Below are 21,827 nucleotides of genomic sequence, written 5' to 3' on the forward strand. Positions count from 1 at the left end.
CTGTATGTTGTTAATTCGTCATAGAGATACTGATGTATGTGCTTATCGTTAGATTAGGACATATCTTTGTAGCGAGAATATATTTTTTTCTTTTTACAAGATGTCATGCTAGTGTATGCCATGGGATAAAATCGTTCAACCCTTCTGTATCTGTTCTGAGACGGTGGATCCAACGTTGTTCTTTTTCAAACAGAACACGTTCAGCATTGTTGGTTATCACATGTATGGTTTCCAAAATCATCCATTTAAGATCATCTGTACAGTGATTTTTCTCTATGTAATGCTTGCTCATCTTTGTTGCTTTCTTGCAATTCACATTGCTCTTGTGTTCTCCTATGCGGAGTTTGACTTTCCGGCATGTCATGCCTATATACCTACTTTTGCATGGACAGGTGATCATGTATATCACTCGACTATTGTTGCAGTTCGTGTGATGCCGTAGGGTCCATGTAAAGTTGGGTAGCAATTCTAGTTTTTTAGTAGCTGTGGTGAGTTTGCATACTACGCATGATCCGCATGGATAGTGGCCCGTGATAGGATTCATGTTCCAGATTGCTGTTAGGTTCTCTTTATTCACAATTGGTGATGGTCTAGTATGTACCAATTGGTCCTTCAGGTTTCGTGTCCTTTTGTTAGCAAACCTAGGTTTAGGCCATTGTAGGGTATTTGAAGTTAAGATTCTCCGATTCCGATTTATGATTTTCTTGACAGTGTTGGTGGAGGTGCTATAAGTAGTAACACATGTCAGTAGGTCTGGAGGTGGTGTCTTCGGTGTTGTTTCCAGAAGACTCTCCCTTGCTTGGTTGCGTGCTCTCTTTTGACATTTCTTGATGATTTGGTTTGGGTAGTCTCGCTGGTGTAGTTTCATTTCCAGATTTTTGGCTTGATCTTTGTAGTTCTCAATAGTGCTGCAGTTACGCCTAAGACGTAAGAACTGGCTGTAAGGTAAGTTCTCCCTCAAGGGTCGAGGGTGGAAGCTGTTATACGAGAGTATGCTATTCCGTGCAGTAGGTTTGTAAAATGTCTTAGTCTGCAGAGTGTTGTTCTCTGTATAGATGGTTATGTCCAGGAAGTCAAGTTGGTTCCTGTTTGATGTACATGTAAACTTCAAGCATTCATCCCTGCTGTTCATCCATGTTAGGAATTTATTCAGTGTTTCCTGTGAGTCTTCCCATATCATGATTATATCGTCAATGTAACAACGCCAGAATCGTATATGTGATTGGTAAGGGTTACTCTCATTCTGTATGAACTGTTGCTCGAAGGTACTTACGTAAAGCCCGGCCACACTAGGGGCAAAGGTACTACCCATAGATGTACCGTGGCATTGACCAAACAGCATCCCTTCATATGCAAAATAGTTCTCTGTGAGTGCCATCATGCAGCATTCCAATATGAAATGTCTAGGTGTATGGTGGTTCCATGTTTCAGAGAATAAAATATTCTCAAGAGTATCCAAGGTCTTCTGATGGGGTAGGCTAGTGTAGAGACTCTCTACATCGAGTCCTACTAGGTACATAGTTTTTTCATCAGGGGAGTCACGTGGGACGATCAGGAAAGACAGGTACACACCCGCAGTATGAATAAAGAGAACCTAACAGCAATCTGGAACATGAATCATGGGCCACTATCCATGCGGATCATGCGTAGTATGCAAACTCACCACAGCTACTAAAAAACTAGAATTGCTACCCAACTTTACATGGACCCTACGGCATCACACGAACTGCAACACCAGTCACGTGATATACATGATCACCTGTCCATGCAAAAGTAGGTATATAGGCATGACATGCCGGAAAGTCAAACTCCGCATAGGAGAACACAAGAGCAATGTGAATTGCAAGAAAGCAACAAAGATGAGCAAGCATTACATAGAGAAAAATCACGGTACAGATGATCTTAAATGGGTGGTTTTGGAAACCATACATGTGATAACCAACAATGCTGAACGTGTTCTGTTTGAAAAAGAACAACGTTGGATCCACCGTCTCAGAACAGATACAGAAGGGTTGAACGATTTTATCCCATGGCATACACTAGCATGACATCTTGTAAAAAGAAAAAAAGATATTCTCGCTACAAAGATATGTCCTAATCTAACGATAAGCACATAGATCAGTCTCTCTATGACGAATTAACAACATACAGTGCTACTGAAACTACTGACACTCTTTCCCTATACCTAAAGGAATTGTCAATTAAAAATTGTAAATATAAATATAGTCTCTTTTCCATAACAACTATCACACTGCCAACCACAATGCCAACCATTGCGACATTGTATGAGTCCTTTCTCAGTCTTTAACTTCTGACAGGCTAGGTTAATACGAACGATACGCGGCCCCGCGTTAACCGGGACACCGCGATCAGAGACAGCACAAATTGCGTGATAGGAAGAACCGGTAAGGACTCACTCCTCGTAACCACGAGGTAGACTACAAACGCGGTAAGCGACCCTTTACTAAATAATATCTAATTCTACAGGAACAGGTTCCTTCCCTGATCTCTGATGTCCTGAGGGAGCCACAACATGGCATTTAAGAAGGTAACAAGGCAGAATGACAGGCACTCGGCTAAGTTAATGGCACCCGCGTTCTCGCTAGTCACATTACATCATAGTGAACTAACGATTATTTCACGGCTTCTATTGCCGATTTTACCAACACGGCATACGAGCACAGATTTTCCACCAATCTGACAATGCGCAAATTAACCAATTATGCCGGTAAACCGCATCTTTGAAATTTTTTAAAATACATCCCTCCTCACACAGTTCTACCCCCAGCCTCCCCACGATTGCTTTGAATGAGCACGAGCGCGCCAAGACCCCTGTTGTTTATTTGATAGCACGACAACAAGTGAATTATACTAATACTGTCATAGCACAACTAAATAATGTAGGACAAATTGTCATTACATAATTAACTATGAACAGAGGGCACAACGATGATTATAATATATATGTACGATTTTGAATTTAATTACAGAGACAACAACTCTATGAAGAAACTAAGATATAAGTGACTACCTGATCACTTAGAAAAGGCGGCAGAACGAGCCCCCTTACACACCCTGGTCCTGACGAAAGCCTTAAGAATGAGCGTGAAGGCTGAAACATGTTGACCTTACCCACTGATGCAATAGACTAGTAACTTCGTCTATTACAACATCACTTTTTCATTTTAATTTCCCACTTCACTCGCATTTCTAATAAAATTTTGTTGTATTTTAGTGCAGTAAGGAATTTTAATCTCACCACTTAAAAGCACTTGCACATCCCTCTTTCTTTTGATATCTGGACACTACTGAAAAATCAGTTGGTCTACCTCCAGGTGGAGGACAGCATATATACAAAAGAAACCCAATGAAGATGCTGTGACAGTACACGAAGGCGGAGAATCAAGATACACCGCCCCCGACCTGTGTACTCATATGAGGGTTTTCTATACAGTTCCCCAATACTAAAGACCCTGATTTGACAGGACAAGTGATCCATTCTCCCACAACCTGATTATTTGTATTAACCATTGGAAGCCGGATGGATCACTGCTTCTCATTCCCTCCCCTTTGATATTTACATATTAAGGAATCTATGCCAGGCCCACGGTCTCATTGATTGCTGGCACCCGATCAAACCAAATGACCCAGGGTACACTTATTCTTCTAACGCGCATATGACTCATGCTAGACTGGACTACATGTTTCTTTCAAATACGCTGAGCTCGAAATATCACATAAAAAAGCTACCGCTGGTACTATCAGACCATAACCCGTTGGTCCTCGATTTAGAATTATCCAGGCCAAACTTAAGATCATGGACATTTGAGAGAGAGATCAATGCTACTAAATGAGGAATATTGTATACACATGAGACAATGGATCCCAATGTTCGTGGAGGATAATATGGGGAGTCCATCCATTGAGGTGGCTTGGGATGCTTTGAAAGCAGGTATTAGGGGAGAAACATTGACGTATTCCTTAAATCCTAACAAATGTGCCAAGCAAACAATGAAGGCTCTTCGGGATAATTTAGGGGCGGCAGAGGAAGGTTTGGTAAGGGCTGAGGGACGGGATCTGGAGGTAGAACAACGGCAGGTGGCGCACGCTAAAGCCGCCATCACTGATATTCTGGCAGATAAAGCAATGAGTAAAGCAACAGCACAAAAAGAAACAGTTTATGAGTTTAGCGAGCAGATTGGTCACCATTTGGCAGTTCGTACCAGGCAGCAACTAACATCTAACAGATTCCGAGAAATTAATGACCCTGTGCTAGTGCGGAATACCAACCCAGATTTAATTCTATACTATTTCCCGTCAGCTAAAAGGAATTATAAATACATTATTTGTACATATTTTATATGGTTGACGGCCTCCGAGATCATGGTCTTTGGTTAAAATAGTGGTTTTCTGAAAAAAGAATAAATCTCCCTTACAATTGGGCTCCTACCATCCTATTACCTTGATTAACGATGACTCTAAAATCTATTCAAAGTTATTGGCCATCCGACTTGCGCCAATAATTCATAATGTTATCTCGGGGCGCCAACATGGGTTTGTTCCCGGGAGATCTACAATTGACCATGTCCAGAGAGTTATCGCACTATTTGATATCACCAATGTTGCAGGAGACCCTATGGCTCTTATCCAATTGGATGCAGAAAAAGCTTTTGATAGGGTCTCCTCCCAATGTCTATGGACGGCCATGTCTAGAATTGGTATTAGGGATGGTTTTATTCAAGCAGTCAAAACATTATAGGTCGAACCATCAGCGGTAGAAATAGTGAACGGTACACTCTCTGAACATTTTTTCATTTCCCGGGGGACTAGGCAGGGCTGCCCGTGCTCCCCTTTTTTCTTTGCAGTGTGTATTGATCCTTTTATAATAATGTGCTAATACCGGCAATATGGTCAGAACTGGGCAACTAAGACTTTGGCCTATGCAGACGATATTCCCCTTGTTACATCAGATCCATAATTCTGCCATAAAGGTAATCGAAGATGCGGCGGAGCGCTTCGGGCATATCTCTGGATATGATCTGAATCAAGATAAGATGCAGCTTGAGCTTAATGATAAAGTCAAGATGATAGACAACCGGGTAGTCGAAAAGGCCATGTATTAGTATAACCTCCAGGTTGGATAATTTGGTCAAAGACAGTATGGAGCCTCTAACGGAGGATACTAAAAAAGATCTTGCAAGGTTAAATAATGATTATGCTACTTACCAGTATGCATCTGTTCTTGGCATGTAGGGCTGCTGACATTCATATCTGTGCATAGATCGCCGCCTAGTGTTGGGTCCGGATGATTGCACATTGTTGTCCTGGAAGAGTCTTCGAAGTATCACGAGATAAGGTGGCTCCTCCCCTGGACTACAGTGTGCATCGGCATCCTCTCCATCCTTAGATTGTTTTTCGCCATTGTGGCAGTGATGGAGTAGATACAGTAAGTGATGACCATGCTATACAGTAATTGTGAGTGCTGCAGCCGCGACAGGCGCCGGGGAGGAGGGTGGGCGATATGAATGTCAGCAGCCCTACATGCCAAGAACAGATGCATACTGGTAAGTAGCATAATCAGTTCGAGGCATGTGGGCTGCTGAATTCATATCTGTGCATAGAATATATAGCAGTAACTCCCCTAGCGGCGGCTACCTGCGCCAGCTGCAGCAGTCTGGAAAAGAGTTTTGAGAACAGCCTGTCCTACAGCTGCTTGCTGTCTTGAGTGTACATCTACGCAGTAGTGTTTGGTAAATGTATGTATAGTGGACCATGTGGCTGCTCTACAAATTTCGAATAAAGGGATGTTTCCTAGGAAAGCCATGGATGCCCCTAACTTTCGTGTTGAGTGGGCTCGTGGGGGAACCGTTAATGTGTGTTTAGCTTTGTGATAGCAAATCTGAATGCATTTAACGATCCATCTGGCTATTCCTGCTTTGGAAATGGCGTTGCCTTTGTGTTGTAGAGAGAAGGCAACGAAGAGTTGTTTAGTTTTTCTAAAATCCTTTGTCCTGTCAATATAGTACATGAGAGCCCGCTTTACATCTAGTGTATGGAGCATTCTTTCCGCGACATTTTGCGGATTTTGGAAGAAAACGGGCAGTTCGATAGTTTGATTAATGTGGAACTGTGATATGACTTTGGGCATGAACTTGGGGTTGGTGCGTAGGACAACCCTGTTTGCGTGGACCTGAATGAATGGCTCCTGAATGGTTAGGGCCTGGAGTTCACTAACTCTCCTTAAGGAAGTGATGGCCACCAGGAAAGCCACTTTCCAGGTGAGGAATTGAATCTCACATGAATGGAGAGGTTCAAAGGGCGGACCCATCAGTCTGGTGAGGACCAAGTTGAGGTTCCACACTGGTGCTAGTGGGTGTCTTGGGGGAATTACTCGTTTGAGTCCCTCCAAGAAAGCTTTGATGGCAGGTACCTTGAATAAGGAGAGTTGCTGCCTGTTTTGGAGGTAGGCTGCTATCGCGGTCAAATGGATGCGTATTGAGTTGTATGCCAGATTACAGCGGTATAGGTGTAAGAGGTAGCATATGATGTTTTGAATAGATGCGTCCAGTGGGTTAATGTTATTGTTGTTGCAGTAAATGGCAAACCTTTTCCATTTGGCCGCATAGCAGGCTCTAGTAGTGGGCCTCCTGGCTTCTTTGATGATAGTCATACAGTCAGGTGGTAAGTTTAGGTAGCCAAATTCTAAGACCTCAGGAGCCAGATCGCCAGGTTCAGTTGCTGGGGATCTGGGTGTTGAATTTCACCATGGTTCTGCGTTTAAAGGGCTGGTTTTATCCGTAGTCGTTGATGAGGCACCACGGAAAGTTCCAGAAAGGTGGTGTACCACGGCTGGCGTGCCCACGTTGGAGCAACTAGGATAAGGGTCAGTGAGTGTTGCCTTAGTTTGCGCGCCACCAGCGGTATTAATGGTGCTGGGGGAAAAGCGTACGCAAATCTGCCGGACCAGTTCATCCATATCGCATTGCCCTGCGACTGTGGGAACCTGGCGGCAAAGCTTTGGCATTTTGCGTTTTCTTTTGTGGCGAATAGGTCTATCTCTGGATGACCCCACTGCTGGAAGTACGGTTGGAGAACTGATGGGTGTAGCTCCCACTCGTGCATCTGGTGGCTGTGTCTGCTGAGCAGATCCGCCATCTGGTTGTCCTTGCCCGGGAGGTGTTCTGCCATGAGGAATATGTTCCTCTGAATGGCCCACTTCCACATGCTCTGAGCCAGATGAGACAACTGTGGAGAGTGTGTTCCTCCCTGCTTCTGTATGTAGTACATGGCAGTCATGTTGTCCGTCCGGATTTAACACCCGGGCTCTTGTGGTGTCCTTGAAAATGTCTTTGGCAGGTTTGAGAACCCCTTTTAACATGGGCAGAGTTTTGACAGTTCTTTCTGAAGATGCGAAAGTGTCAAGCAGGAAGTCTTCCTCAATGGCATCAGAATGGAGTTCCACCCCATGATGAGCAGCAGCCCGTTCGATGAGGGCATTAAATGCAGCTTTGTCCTCCGTAGGAGACGTTTTTATGTTATAGAGTTGCGCATCTTGAGTATGTGGTGCGACACTTTGGTCTGTGGGGTCATCCCATGCCTGATCCGGGTCTTGTAGGTGCTCATCAGGATCTACGTCCCCAGGGTAGATGGAATCTTCCCCGCCATAGTCCTGTATTGCGTCCGATTCGAAGGGGGTAGGAGAAAAGGACTGCGGATCTGGATGGAAGGGTTGGAAGTGTTCTTGGAGCACTGGTTCCTGCTCCGCTGGCAGTTTGCGTTTAAGAGGAATTTTGTAGGGCTCCTCTTCCCTAACTGGCGTTATTTTGCTCTTGTGGAGCATTAACCTGCCAGTGTCGGCGTCGATAAATTGTGGCCCCGAAGAGTCTTGTTCTGTAAGGCCAGAGGTGGTGGACTGTGTGTGGAGGACACGTGTCCGAATTTGAAATAGTTTCGGTGCCGATGCCGGTGGCAGCCCAAACGTAATGTTGGTGGGCTCCGAGTGCACTTTACAGGGTTTGGGTGTGTCGGGACCCGAGATAGAGTGGAGGGTTGCCCGGTCACGGATGCGTTGCAAAGATGCGGAGACCTGCTGCACAGTGAACGCAGAAGGTGGTTTGATGGGCACCTTAGTAGTAGACGTCGAGGCCAGCCCCGACTTTTTTGAAGGAAGGGGGTCACTGGTCTGAAGGGATGTATCGACAGTCGACGTAGTCGAGGACTTAGTCGGCGCCGGTGCGCTAGGCGTTGACGTAGCCGGGGCGGCCATCTTGACTGCGGAGGTTATGGCCTTCGATGTCGGCGCCGAAGGTCTCGGTGCCCGAGGGCGTGCTTTTTCTGGGTGTCAACCGCATCCGCTGCGGTGAGCTCGGCGCCGAAGTCTCTTTGTACGCGGTCGGAGCCGACGACTTTTTTGGCGTCGGAGCAGTGGATGGTTTCGACGCCTTCGATCCGACCACCACCAGTTTCACTTTCGTTTTTGAAGGGACTGGAGCGATGGATGGTTTTGGGTTTAACAACCCGGTCGTCTTCGGTAATAGTGGCTCTTGCAGAGTGTTCGAGGCCGGACCGGAAGGTGGGGCCGAGGAACCATGTGTTTGATCTTGGGTAAGGCCCGAAGGCAATCCCTCGACCGGAGCCTGATGACGACGTACAGTTTCGGCCTCCCTTTCGACGGAATGGCCTAGCTCTTCAGGAGAGCTGTCTTCTTCGGCCCCGTAGGCCTCGTCGAAGTCTCCTACCTCATCGACGGTTTCTTCACGTCGAAAGATCACTTCGTCGTCGTCGTCCGATTGGGAATCGTGTTCTGAAGCGGGGCTAGAGACTACTTCTTCCACGCTCTCGGCGTCCCCGTCCTCGGTGCTGAATATGTTGGTGGGAGCAGGCGCTGCTTGCTGCGCCTCCAGCCTCGCTGCCCGTCGATTCCGCAGAGTCTTCTTAGATCGGAACCGTGCACAGGCCATGCATTTCGATTCGTCGTGATCCGGGGAGAGACATTTATTACAGACTGGGTGGACGTCGATATGAGGGTACTTCGCGTGGCATAACGGACACCTCTTGAATGGAGTCCTCGATTCCATCGTCGATCGAACTTCGAAGTTCGGACCAAACTGGTCTGAAAGTTGGAAGAGGGTGTGGAGCACTAAAGCTAGTAGTCGACACCGAACGGTAACTGTACCGACGAAAACTAAAGGCCTTTTGGCCTAAAACTGAGTATTCCTAAGTTGAGCTAAGATAGTCACATCCGAACCCAATGGCGGAAAAAAACAATTTGAGGATGGAGAGGATGCCCATGCGCACTGTAGTCCAGGGGAGGAGCCACCTATCTCGTGATACTTCGAAGACTCTTCCAGGACAACAATGTGCAATCATCCGGACCCAACACTAGGCGGCGATCTATGCACAGATATGAATTCAGCAGCCCACATGCGTCGAACCCTACATTTATCCGTAGGGGGTAGCTGTAATGTGATAAAAATGCTCTTTTTCCCGAAATGTTTATATCTTTTTAGGGCCATCTGTTTAGAATTCACTACTCAATCGTTTAAAGCAATAGAAAATATATTCTCCCAGTTTATATAGGCATATTTGCGACCTCGCCGAGCCCTTAGGTTTCTCATCCTACCGAGGGACAGGGGGGGTTTGGCTCACCTGAACCTGAAACTATACTATAGGGCCTCCACACTGATATATAGTCACAAGCTGCTCAGGACGAATGCAGGTTCCTTCTCCGTTTGAACTTATTTTGGGGGGAGAGACGGGAGGATGTTTTTGGTGCCAACAATACAACAGTTATTACAAAGAAGTTTGCTTTAAAACTCTTTTTAGTGCCTTTTAAGTATGGAGTGCTATACGTAGAGCCCTGGGATTATCTTTTTATACACCTATATCTAATAATTGCAATCTTCCCGAGCTCTTTGGAGATTTGTTTATGGATAAATGGATTAGGGCTGGAATAGATCAGTTTGGCTGTTTTTACTCCCCCTCAGGGCTCTGGTCCTTTGAGGAGATGAAAGAAGAAAATACTCTTTATTGGTGGGATTTTAGTTTCTCCAGATTTCGGATTTTCTCTTACGAAAAGGAAGTGGACGGGCCAAGTTTGAGAGAGTGGAAACAATTAAAAGTATAGTTAAAGATAAAGTAAGTTCTATGAGGGAGATCTATGGCCTTATAAATGCTGCTAGGCCCGATGATTTGGACAAGAGTTCTCAAAGATGGCAGCTGAAATTGGGGGGTTTCAGCTGCGACTTTCCTGTATGCGTATGAGATGTCACAATATATTTTAATGTCCACTAGGCTACAAGCACAATTTTATTAGACCCGTTTTTCTTTATACTATGCGCCCGACAAGATAGCAAAATGGGGGGCTGGAAAGGAAACATTCTGTCCACGTTGTGCACTTTATAATGCTGATATCATTCACATCTTTGCGTCTTGTAACGTAACGCAAAAATTAATCAAGGATATATAAGATTTTTTATCAGAGGTGTTAAAAACTGAAATAATATTGTCAAAGTTTGTAATATTGTTAGGGATTTCTGAAGCAAATCGAATGGGGAAGGGTCATGAATTCATTTTTATATCTATGGCGGTCTTAAGGATGTGTATTGCTTCCGCCTGGCTGGACTCTAGGTCACCTGCTTTTCAACAATGGCTAGCCAGATTATTAGCAACGTATAGTTTGGAAATAGCTACATATAGACGGAAAGGGAGCCGCTTACGCTGAAAAGGCATAAAAATCTGGGACCTCCTGATTACTTGGATTCAAGGTCAAAGCGTGTCATGATAGAGTATATGTATTTATTTTCCCCTGTGGTTTTTTCTGGCTGAATAATGGTGTTTATATTGCAAGAGGAAATCTGCACATGTCACTTTAGGAATTTTTTATGGGCGTCACACAAATAGGTCTTGAACAGGATTGTATCGGATTGACAGATCCTTGGGAGTTTATATGTATTTTAAATATGAAATGATGTCATGTATTGCACTACACTTGATTAATTATGTTTGATGCAATGATTTTTACCTGTCTGAGGTGGGGGTTGGGGGTTCACGAGAGGGGGTGGATCGACAGGTATTTAAAATAAAATGAATCAAGATTATTTTTTTAAAAAGAAGGTATAAAGTAAGAGTCAGTACACTGCATTAGATGATACAGAGTGACAGAGCTCTTCCAAGGTATACAGTTCTACTCAGTACATTGTATTAGATGGTACAGAGTGACAAACCTACCCAAAGGTGTAATGTACTAGTCAGTACACTGAATCAGATGGCACAGAGTGACAGAGCTATTAGAAGGTATACTGTACTAATCAGTGCACTGCATTAGAAGGTGCAGAGTAAGAGAGGTACTAGAAGGTATACAGTACTAGTCAGTACAATGCATTAGATAGTTCCTAGGCATACTGTACTAGTCAGTACTCTGTATTGGATGATACAGAACAAGAGAGGTACTAGAAGGTAAAATGTACTAGTCAGTACACTGCATTATATGATAAAGAGTGACAGAGCTACAAGAAAGTATACTGCACTAGTCAGTACACCGCATTCGATGGCACAGAGTAGGAGGGCTACCAGAAGGGATAAAGGACTAGTCAGTACACTGCATTCGATGGCACAGAGTGACAGAGCTACACTAGGTATACTGTACTAGTCAGTGCACTGCATTCGATGGCACAGAGTGACAGAGCTACACTAGGTATACTGTACTAGTCAGTGCACTGCATTCGATGGCACAGAGTGACAGAGCTACACTAGGTATACTGTACTAGTCAGTGCACTGTATTAGATGGCACAGAGTAACAGAGCTACTAGAAGGTATACTGTACTAGTCAATGGACTGCATTCAATGGTACATAGTAAGATGGCTACCCCAAGGTATTCTGTACTAGTCAGTACTCTAAATTAGATAGTGCAGAGTAGGAGAGCTACTAGAAGGTATACTGTACTAGTCAGTACACTGCATTAGATGGCACAGAGTAAGAGAGCTACTCCAAGGTATACAGTAGTAGTCAGTACACTGTATTAGATTGAACAGAGCAATCGGGCTACTAGAAAGCATACTGTGCTAGCCGGTACACTGCATTAGATGGTACAGAGTGACAAAGCTACTTGAAGGTGCACTGTACCAGTTAGCACACTGTATTGGATGTTACAGTGTGACAGAGCCACTCCATGGCATACTGTACTTGTCAGTAACAGAGCTACTAGAAGGTATACAGTACTAGGCAGTGCACTGTATTAGATGATACAGAGTGACAGAGCTAATCCAAGGTATACAGTACTAGTCAGTACACTGCATTAGATGGTACAGAGTGACAGCACTGCTAGAAGGTGTACTGAACTAGTTAGTACACTGCATTAGATGGTACATAGTTACTTGAAAATATACTGTACGAGTCAGTACATTGTATTAGATGACACAGAGTGGCAGATCTACTCCAAGGTATACAGTACTGGTCGGTACACCGCATTAGATGGTACAGAGTGACAGAGCTACTCCCAGGTATACAGTACTAGTCAGTGCACTGTATTAGATGGTACAGAGTGACAGATCTACTCCAAGGTATACAGTACTAGTCAGTACACTGCATTAGATGGTACAGTTACTTGAAAATATACTGTACGAGTCAGTACATTGTATTAGATGAAACAGAGTGGCAGATCTACTCCAAGGTATACAGTACTAGTCGGTACACCGCATTGGATGGTACAGTGTGACAGAGCAACGTGATGGTATACTGTATAAGTAAGTACACTGCATTAGATGGTACAGAGTGGCAGAGCTACTAGAAGTTATACTGTACTAGTAAGTACACTGTATTATAAGGTACAGAGTGACAGAGCTACTTGAAGGTATACTGTACTAGTCAGTACACTGCATTAGTTGGAATAGAGTGACCAAACTAGTCAAAAGTATACTATACTAGTCAGTACACTGTATTAGATGGTACAGAGTAACTGACAGCTACTCTAAGGTATACTGTAGTAGTCAGTACACTATTTTAGATGGAATATAGTTCCAGAGCTACTAGAAGGTATAATGTACTTGTCAGTACACTGTATTAGAAGGCACAGAGTGACAGAGCTACTGAAAGGCATACTGTAATAGTCAGTAGACTGAATTAGATGGCACAGAATTACAGAGGTACTAGAAGGTATTCTGTACTTGTCAGTACACTGTATTAGATGGCACAGGGTAACAGAGCTTCTAGAAGGTATACTGTACTAGTCAATACACTGTACTAGATGGTACGGAGTGGCAGAGCTAGTCCAAGGTATACTGTACAAGTCAGTACACTGCATTGGATGGAACAGAGTGACAGAGCTGCTTGGAGGTATACTGTCCTAATCAGTACACGGCATTAGATGGTACAGAGTGTCAGAGCTACTCGAAGGTCTACTGTACTAGTAAGTGCACTATATAAGATGGTACAGAGTGGTAGAGCTACCCCAAGGTATACTGTACAAGTCAGTACACTGCATTAGATGGTACAGAGTAAATTAGCTACTACAAAGTATACTGTACTAGTGAGCACACAGTATCAGATGGTACAGAATGACAGAGCTACTAGTAGGTATACTGTACTAGTTTAGTGACCCAGGTAGACATCACCCTTTAGAGATGCTTCGATTGGTTGGCATTAGTAGAATTAATGAGTGTAGATACAGGTGTTATTCCAGGTGTAAGGCCACAGCAGGTGAACTCAGGCACAGATACCACTCAGCACATCTTGCTGGTGGTTCCCGTGTCTTTTAGATTCCCACAGACTTTGGAGATATTGCCTCTGGCTTTAGCTGTCCACAGACGCCGCCTCCCTATTCCTACTAGACCTCAGCCAGGATTTGGGGGTCACAGTTAAGGTTCTGATCAGAAGTGCTGTGGACGAGACACATTTGGTTGAGGCGTAAAGGCCGGAAAGCCGAGGTCCATCTCTTGGGATGTCCAATCTCAGATCCATGTTCCCAGGGCCCCTGTCTAGCCTTAGGAATGCCTGAGAGGGAATAAACATTTCTACCTCAGGTCAGTGCAGCCAGAGAGAGGATCATTTTAATCTGATTCACTTCCAGCAGGGGCCGGTCCCAGGCCTGACCTAAGCTCTAGTAAAGTCAAGACTACAGGGTTGTGTGGGAGGGTTTTCACTTTTTCCCAATAAATATATTTAAAACTCCAAGTATTTAGGGAAATAAACCACTGCACTAATTTGACAAAAAAATGAAGTTTCTGCCCAACTGGTATTCCAGGTGACAGTATTACCACATGCAGGATTACCACATGCAGCATAGCCACATGCAGTATTACTACATGTAGGATTACCACATGCAGTATAACCACATACAGTATAGCCATGTGCAGCATAACCACATGCAGTATTACCACATACAGTATTACCACATGCAGTATTACCACATGCGGTTCCACTCAACCAGATATTACTGGGGACACATTCCACTTTGGCTGAAATTACAGAAATTGTAGTAGGAAAATGACAAATAGTATTCAGGAATTATCTGCAGAAATCAGTGCAGCAGTACTCTACTGTTGTCTTGTATTGTGTGCGTGCATGCATGGCATGAGTGCATATGTGCGTGATGCGACGGGCCTAACTGCAAGTGCAGGGTGTGAGTGTGGACTGTGAGGGAAGATCTCATGAATTGTGAGCGTGCAATAGGTCAGTGTAGGGTCACAAGCGAGGTCAGTGTTGGTTTATGAGCTCGGTCAGTGTAGCTGCATGCACTAGGTCAGTGTAGACGTATGTGTTAGGTCAGTGTAGGTGCATGCTCCAGGTCAGTGTCAGTGCATGCTCTAGGTCAGTGTCAGTGCATGCTCCAGGTCAGTGTCAGTGCATGCTCCAGGTCAGTGTCAGTGCATGCGCTAGGTCAGTGTCAGTGCATGCGCTAGGTCAGTGTAGGTGCATGCTCTAGGTCAGTGTAGGTGCATGCTCCAGGTCAGTGTCAGTGCATGCTCCAGGTCAGTGTCAGTGCATGCTCCAGGTCAGTGTCAGTGCATGCTCTAGGTCAGTGTCAGTGCATGCTCTAGGTCAGTGTCAGTGCATGCGCCAGGTCAGTGTCAGTGCATGCGCCAGGTCAGTGTCAGTGCATGCTCCAGGTCAGTGTCAGTGCATGCTCCAGGTCAGTGTCAGTGCATGCTCCAGGTCAGTGTCAGTGCATGCTCTAGGTCAGTGTCAGTGCATGCGCTAGGTCAGTGTCAGTGCATGCTCCAGGTCAGTGTCAGTGCATGCGCTAGGTCAGTGTCAGTGCATGCTCCAGGTCAGTGTCAGTGCATGCTCCAGGTCAGTGTCAGTGCATGCGCTAGGTCAGTGTAGGTGCATGCTCCAGGTCAGTGTCAGTGCATGCTCTAGGTCAGTGTCAGTGCATGCTCTAGGTCAGTGTCAGTGCATGCTCTAGGTCAGTGTCAGTGCATGCGCTAGGTCAGTGTAGGTGCATGCGCTAGGTCAGCGTGGGTGCATGCTCTAGGTCAGTGTGGGTGCATGCTCTAAGTCAGTGCAGGTGCATGCTCTCGGTCAGTGTAGGTGCATGCACTAGGTCAGTGTAGATGCATGCTCTCGGTCAGTGTAGGTGCATGGACTAGGTCAGTGTAGGTGCATGCGCTAGGTCAGTGAAGACACATGCGCTAAGTCAGTGTAGGTGCATGCGCTAGGTCAGTGTAGGTGCATGCACTAAGTCAGTGTAGGTGCATGCACTACGTCAGTGTAGACACATGCGCTAAGTCAGTGTAGGTGCATGCACTAGGTCAGTGTAGGTGCATGCACTTGGTCAGTGTAAGTGCATGTGCTAGGTTAGTGTGAGTGCATGCGCTAGGTCAGTGTAGATGCATGCGATAGGTCAGTGTAGACGCATGCGCTAGGTCAGTGTAGGTGCATGCGCTAGGTCAGTGTAGGTGCATGCGCTAGGTCAGTGCAGACACATGCACTAAGTCAGTGTAGGTGCATGCGCTAGGTCAGTGTAGGTGCATGCACTAGGTCAGTGTAGGTGCATGCACTAGGTCAGTGTAGGTGCATGCGCTAGGTCAGTGTAGGTGCATGTGCTAGGTCAGTGTAGGTGCATGTGCTAGGTCAGTGTAGGTGCATGCACTAGGTCAGTGAAGACGCATGCGCTAAGTCAGTGTAGGTGCATGCTTTAGGTCAGTGTAGGTGCACGCACTAGGTCAGTGTAGGTGCATGCACTAGGTCAGTGCAGGTGCATGCGCTGGGTCTGTGTAAGTGCATGTGCTAGGTCAGTTTACATGCATGCATTGGGTCCATGTAGATGCATGCGCTAAGTCAGTGTAGGTGCATGCTCTAGGTCAGTGTAGGTGCATGCACTAGGTCAGTGTAGACACATGCGCTAAGTCAGTGTAGGTGCATGCACTATGTCAGTGTAGGTGCATGCACTAGGTCAGTGTAAGTGCATGCGCTAGGTTAGTGTGAGTGCATGCGCTAGGTCAGTGTAGACGCATGCGCTAGGTCAGTGTAGACGCATGCGCTAGGTCAGTGTAGGTGCATGCACCAGGTCAGTGTAGGTGCATATACTAGGTCAGAGTAGATGCTTGCGCTCGGATAGTGTGAATGCATGCATTAAGTAGGTGCAGATGCAGGTACTAGCTCAGTGTAGATGCATGCGTTAGGTCAGTGTAAGTGTATGCGCTTGGTTAATGTGAGTGCATGCGCTAGGTCAGTGTAGACGCATGCGCTAGGTCAGTGTAGGTGCATGCACTAGGTCAGTGTAGGTGCATGCACTAGGTCAGTGTAGGTGCATGCGCTAGGTCAGTGTAGGTGCGTGCACTAGGTCAGTGTAGGTGCATGTACTAGGTCAGTGTAGGTGCATGTACTAGGTCAGAGTAGATGCTTGCGCTCGGATAGTGTGAGTGCATGCATTAAGTAGGTGCAGATGCAGGCACTAGCTCAGTGTAGTTGCATGAGCTGGGTCAGTGTAGATGCATGCACTAGGTCAGTGTAAGTTTATGCACTAGGTCAGAGTAGATGCTTGCGCTAGGTTAGTGTGAATGCATGCGTTAAATAAGTGCAGGTGCAGGCACTAGCTCAGTGTAGATGCATGCTCTAGGTCAGTGTAGGTGCATGCACTAGGTCAGTGTAGGTTTATGCACTAGGTCAGAGTAGATGCTTGCGCTAGGTTACTGTAGGTGCATGCACTAGGTCAGAGTAGATGCTTGCACTAGGATAGTGTGAATGCATGCATTAAGTATGTGCAGATTCAGGCACTAGCTCAGTGTAGATGCATGCGTTTGGTCAGTGTAGTTTCATGAGCTGGGTCTGTGTAGATGCTTGTACTAGGTTAGTTCAGGTGCATGTGCTAGGTCAGTTTACATGCATGCATTGGGTCCATGTAGATGCATGCTCTAGGTTAGACTGGGTGCATGTGCCAGGTCAATTTAGATGCATGAGTTGGGTCCGTGTAGTTGCATGAGCTGGGTCCGTGCAGATGCTTGCACAAGGTTAGTGCGGGTGCATGTGCCAGTTCAGTTTAGATGCATATGTTGGGTCCATGTAGATGCATGCGTTAGGTCAGTTTAGTTGCATGCGTTGGGTCTGTGTAGATGCTTGCGCTAGGTTAGTGTAAGTGCATGTGCCAGGTCAGTGTAGTTGCATGCGTTGGGTCCGTGTAGATGCATGCGTTAGGTCAGTTTAGATGCATGCGTTGGGTCCGTGTAGATGCTTGTGCTAGGTTAGTGTAAGTGCATGTGCCAGGTCAGTTTAGATGCATGCGTTGGGTCAGTGTAGATGCATGCGTTAGGTCAGTTTAGATGCATGTGTTGGGTCCGTGTAGATGCTTGCGCTAGGTTAGTGTGAGTGTATGTGCCTGGTCCGTGTAGATGCATGCGTTGGGTCCATGTAGATGCATGCGTTGGGTCCGTGTAGATGCATGCTCTAGGTTAGAGTAAGTGCATGTGCCAGGTCAGTTTAGATGTATGCGTTGGGTTCGTGTAGATGCATGCGTTGGGTCCGTGTAGATGCATGTTCTAGGTTAGAGTAAGTGCATGTGCCAGGTCAGTTTAGATGCATGCGTTGGGTCCGTGTAGATACATGCTCTAGGTCCCTGTTGGTGATTTCCCATTCAATAGTCCCAGAATACTGCAGTAACTGAGTTGCTCGCAGTTGTCCAGCCTAGCAGTATCATTAATGTGAGGTGTGAAATTACCGCATCTGAATTTCCAATAAACTTAGCATGAATGTCCAAGGGGAAGAATGATTTAAACAAAGGAAATGCAGCAGCACGTATACAGAATGGAGATAAGTAGAAATCTAGAAAAATCTTGAAAAGACAAAATTTAGAGACACAAATCAAGTACCTGTACCCTGACTTGAGGGCACGTTACCATTAAATGCCATACAATACCATACCAGACCACACCATGCCATATCGCCATCCCATTCAATCCATTACCACCATAACAAACTATCCCATACCACTATACCATATTATACAATGATCTCACCCTATACTACACCCACCATACCATCATAACATTCCATACCATACCAGTCCACACCATCCCATCTGATCCCATCCCACCATAATATCCCATAACATACCATAACATACCATACCATACCATTCCGTAGCACACCACAAAACACTACACCATAGCACACCACACTACACCACAACATACCATAGCATACCACACCACACCATATCATAGCATACCACACCATAGCACACCACACGTCACACCATACGATAGCCCACCATACCATAGCACACCATGCCACACCATACGATAGCCCACCACAGCATACCATAGCACACCACACCATACCATAGCCCACCACACCATACCATAGCCCACCACACCATACCATAGCACACCACAACATACCACACCACGTCATACCACACCATACCACACCACACCATACCATAGCCCACCACACCATAACATACCACAGCCCACCACACCATAACATACCACACCATACCATACCACACCTAGCGCTGGGACACTCCCAGGTAGCCATGCGCTTTACAAATGCCCTTTCATTCATTCATACCATAGCACATCATACCATAGCACACCACGCCACACCACACCATACCATAGCACACCACACCACACCACACCATAGAACATCACACAGTATCATACCAGATCATATTCATGAACAGTAATATTCAGAGCTAATCATCACAATGGTATTTACCTTTATAAATCTTCACGACCTCCTCTGGGCACTGAATCTTCACATTATTACACCTGTAATAACACACACATCATCTTAGCATTAAAGAACAATGACAGCTACAGGAACAAAGCATGAACATCACAGAAGACCTGTAGTTGAAATAAGATTCAGTATTAGGAGCAGCGCCTGCGGACTAGAGCTCAGTGTGAGTTACTGTTCATACACAACAGTCAAAGCTCTAACGATATCCAAAAGTACCTTTAACATCTTACGACAGGTTGTGGGTGTTCTATGGCAGATGGCTCAGTGAGACAAGTGTGCTTTATATGATTCTATGGAGTGCCTCGTTGTGGGTTTTCTAGGAGCGGCCGTTGGCTGAGTGAGAGGGGGGCAGAGACAGGTTACATCTGCTCCTGGTGGAGTCTTGTGTACATACTTAATAAATACCTTCCTACCTGAGGTCCACGTGAATTCCCGACAGCACCCACAACACAACATTGTCACATCCAATCCCTGCCAGTGTAAACCTTGTCACCATTCTCAACAACTAAGATATTCAAGAGCCTTAGTGGGATATATAAGCAAGATATGAACCCAGACCGCATAGTAATGAAAAACTGGTTGCAAAACAAAAACTCCCACGTCGTACGGAACAGCAGATTTTAGGCTGTTGGGGAAGGATCACAGAGGGAGAGACAAGGGAACAGGTGAGGAGGTCAGTAAAGGGAAAGCAGCAGGACCAGAGGGGATCACATAGGGAGAGATAAGGGAACAGGTTAGGAGGCTTAGTCACGGGAAAGCAGCAGGCCCAGGCGGGATCACATAGGGAGAGATAAGGGAACAGGTTTGGGGTTCAGTAAAGGGAAAGCAGCAGGCCCAGACGGGATCACAGAGGGAGAGATAAAGGAACAGGTTAGGAGGCTCAGTAAAGGGAAAGCAGCAGACCCAGGCGGGATCACAGAGAGAGAGATAAGGGAACAGGTTAGGAGGCTCAGTAAAGGGAAAGCAGCAGGCCCAGAGGGGATCACAGAGGGAGAGAAAAGGTAACAGGTTTGGGGGCTCAGTAAAGGGAAAGCAGCAGGCCCAGGCGGGATCACAGAGAGAGAGAGATAAGGTAACAGGTTTGGGGGCTCAGTAAAGGGAAAGCAGCAGGCCCAGAGGGGATCACAGAGGGAGAGCTAAGGGAACAGGTTAGGAGGCTCAGTAAAGGGAAAGAAGCAGGCCCAGGAGGGATCACAGAGGGAGCGATGAGGGAACAAGTTAGGAGGCTCAGTAAAGGGACAGCAGCAGCCCAGGCAGGATCCCAGAGGAGAGATAAGGGGACAGGTTAGGAGGCTCAGAAGAGGGAAGGAGCAGGCCCAGAGGGGATCACAAGAGGGAGAGATAAGGGAACAGGTTAGGAGGCTCAGTAAAGGGGAAGCAGCAGGCCCAGAGGGGATCACCGAGAGAGAGATAAGGTAACATGTTAGGAGGCTCAGTAAAGGGAAAGCAGCGGGCCCAGAGGGGATCACAGAGGGAGAGATAAGGGGACAGGTTAGGAGGCTCAGTAAAGGGAAAGAAGCAGGCCCAGACGGGATCACAGAGGGGGGGATAAGGGAACAGGTTAGGAGGCACCGTAAAGTGAAAGCAGCAGGCCCAGACGGGATCACAGAGGGAGAGATAAGGGAACAGATTAGGAGGCTCATTAAAGGGAGAGCAGCAGGCCCAGGCGGGATCACAACTGAATTCTATAAAAAAATGTAACTCTTTGTTCTCTTACTGGGTATCTTATTTTAATGAGATGTCTCTGGAAGGCTCTTAAATTCCACCTTCCTAATATGAGGCAACTGTAGTTATGATCCTTAAGCCGGGTAAAGACGCTAGGTTAGTGGATTCCTACAGACCTATATCTTACTTGAACTGTGATTACAAAATGATTACAGGAATCTTGGCTAAGAGGTTGTCAGATGTCGTTCAAAAGTTGATCCATTTCGATCGTAAGGGGTTTGTGCCTGGAAGGAAGCTGTATGAATTAACCCAATGACATTGGTGCGAATGATATGGCCGAGGCCTCTAATCTCCTGTTGACAATCGCAAGAATTGATGCCGCTAAAGCATTTGATAGGGTTAATTGGCTCTATCTTTGGGAGGTATTGCAGGATTATGGTTTCAGCAGCAATGTTACTGAAGTTGTGCAAATGTTATATAAGGTGCGGGCAGCTAAGATTTTGGATGACGAACTTACAGCTGCGTTTCAGATATCCAGGGGAAGTAGACAGCAGTGTCCTTTGTCGCCAATTCTGTTCTGTGTATATATTGAGCCCTTTTCCCAGATGATTCGGCAGGATTAGACCATTCTTCCCTTTGAAGCTGCAGGGTTACCAACCAGACTAGCACTGCATGCTGATGACATAGTGCTGTATGCATCGAAGCCAGAGCTCCCTGCTCCACAGCTTGATACGCATGCCAGAGATTCTGGGAGTCTGTCAGGGTATCTAATCAATAAGGGGAAGACAGAGATTATGATTTGGGCTAAAGAGGAGGTAGGGCTTCAAACCAAAAACCCGATTAGGAATCCTAGGATCATCGTAACTCAGAGTTTGGAGGAAATATCGGATGCAAACGTAACTAAGGTATCCCATTGTTAATTTGGAAAAAAAATCGATGCTGATATGACAAATGATACATTTATTTATGTGAACAAAA

The 21,827-nt window shown here is 45.9% G+C and overlaps 1 protein-coding gene across 1 annotated transcript in view; it reads right to left on the bottom strand.

The window, feature by feature from the left end:
• Window positions 1-21,827, bottom strand: part of LOC146869437 (E3 ubiquitin-protein ligase TRIM39-like) — a 343,733-nt gene that overhangs the window by 11,942 nt on the left and 309,964 nt on the right. The window contains exon 5 of the mRNA XM_085599841.1: window positions 19,161-19,213. Coding sequence (XP_085455967.1) covers window positions 19,161-19,213 — 53 coding nt within the window. The remainder of the gene's footprint in view (window positions 1-19,160; window positions 19,214-21,827) is intronic.

This window comes from Triturus cristatus, chromosome 1_1 (genome assembly GCF_964204655.1).
Source record: "Triturus cristatus chromosome 1_1, aTriCri1.1, whole genome shotgun sequence".
Lineage (NCBI taxonomy): Eukaryota > Metazoa > Chordata > Amphibia > Caudata > Salamandridae > Triturus > Triturus cristatus.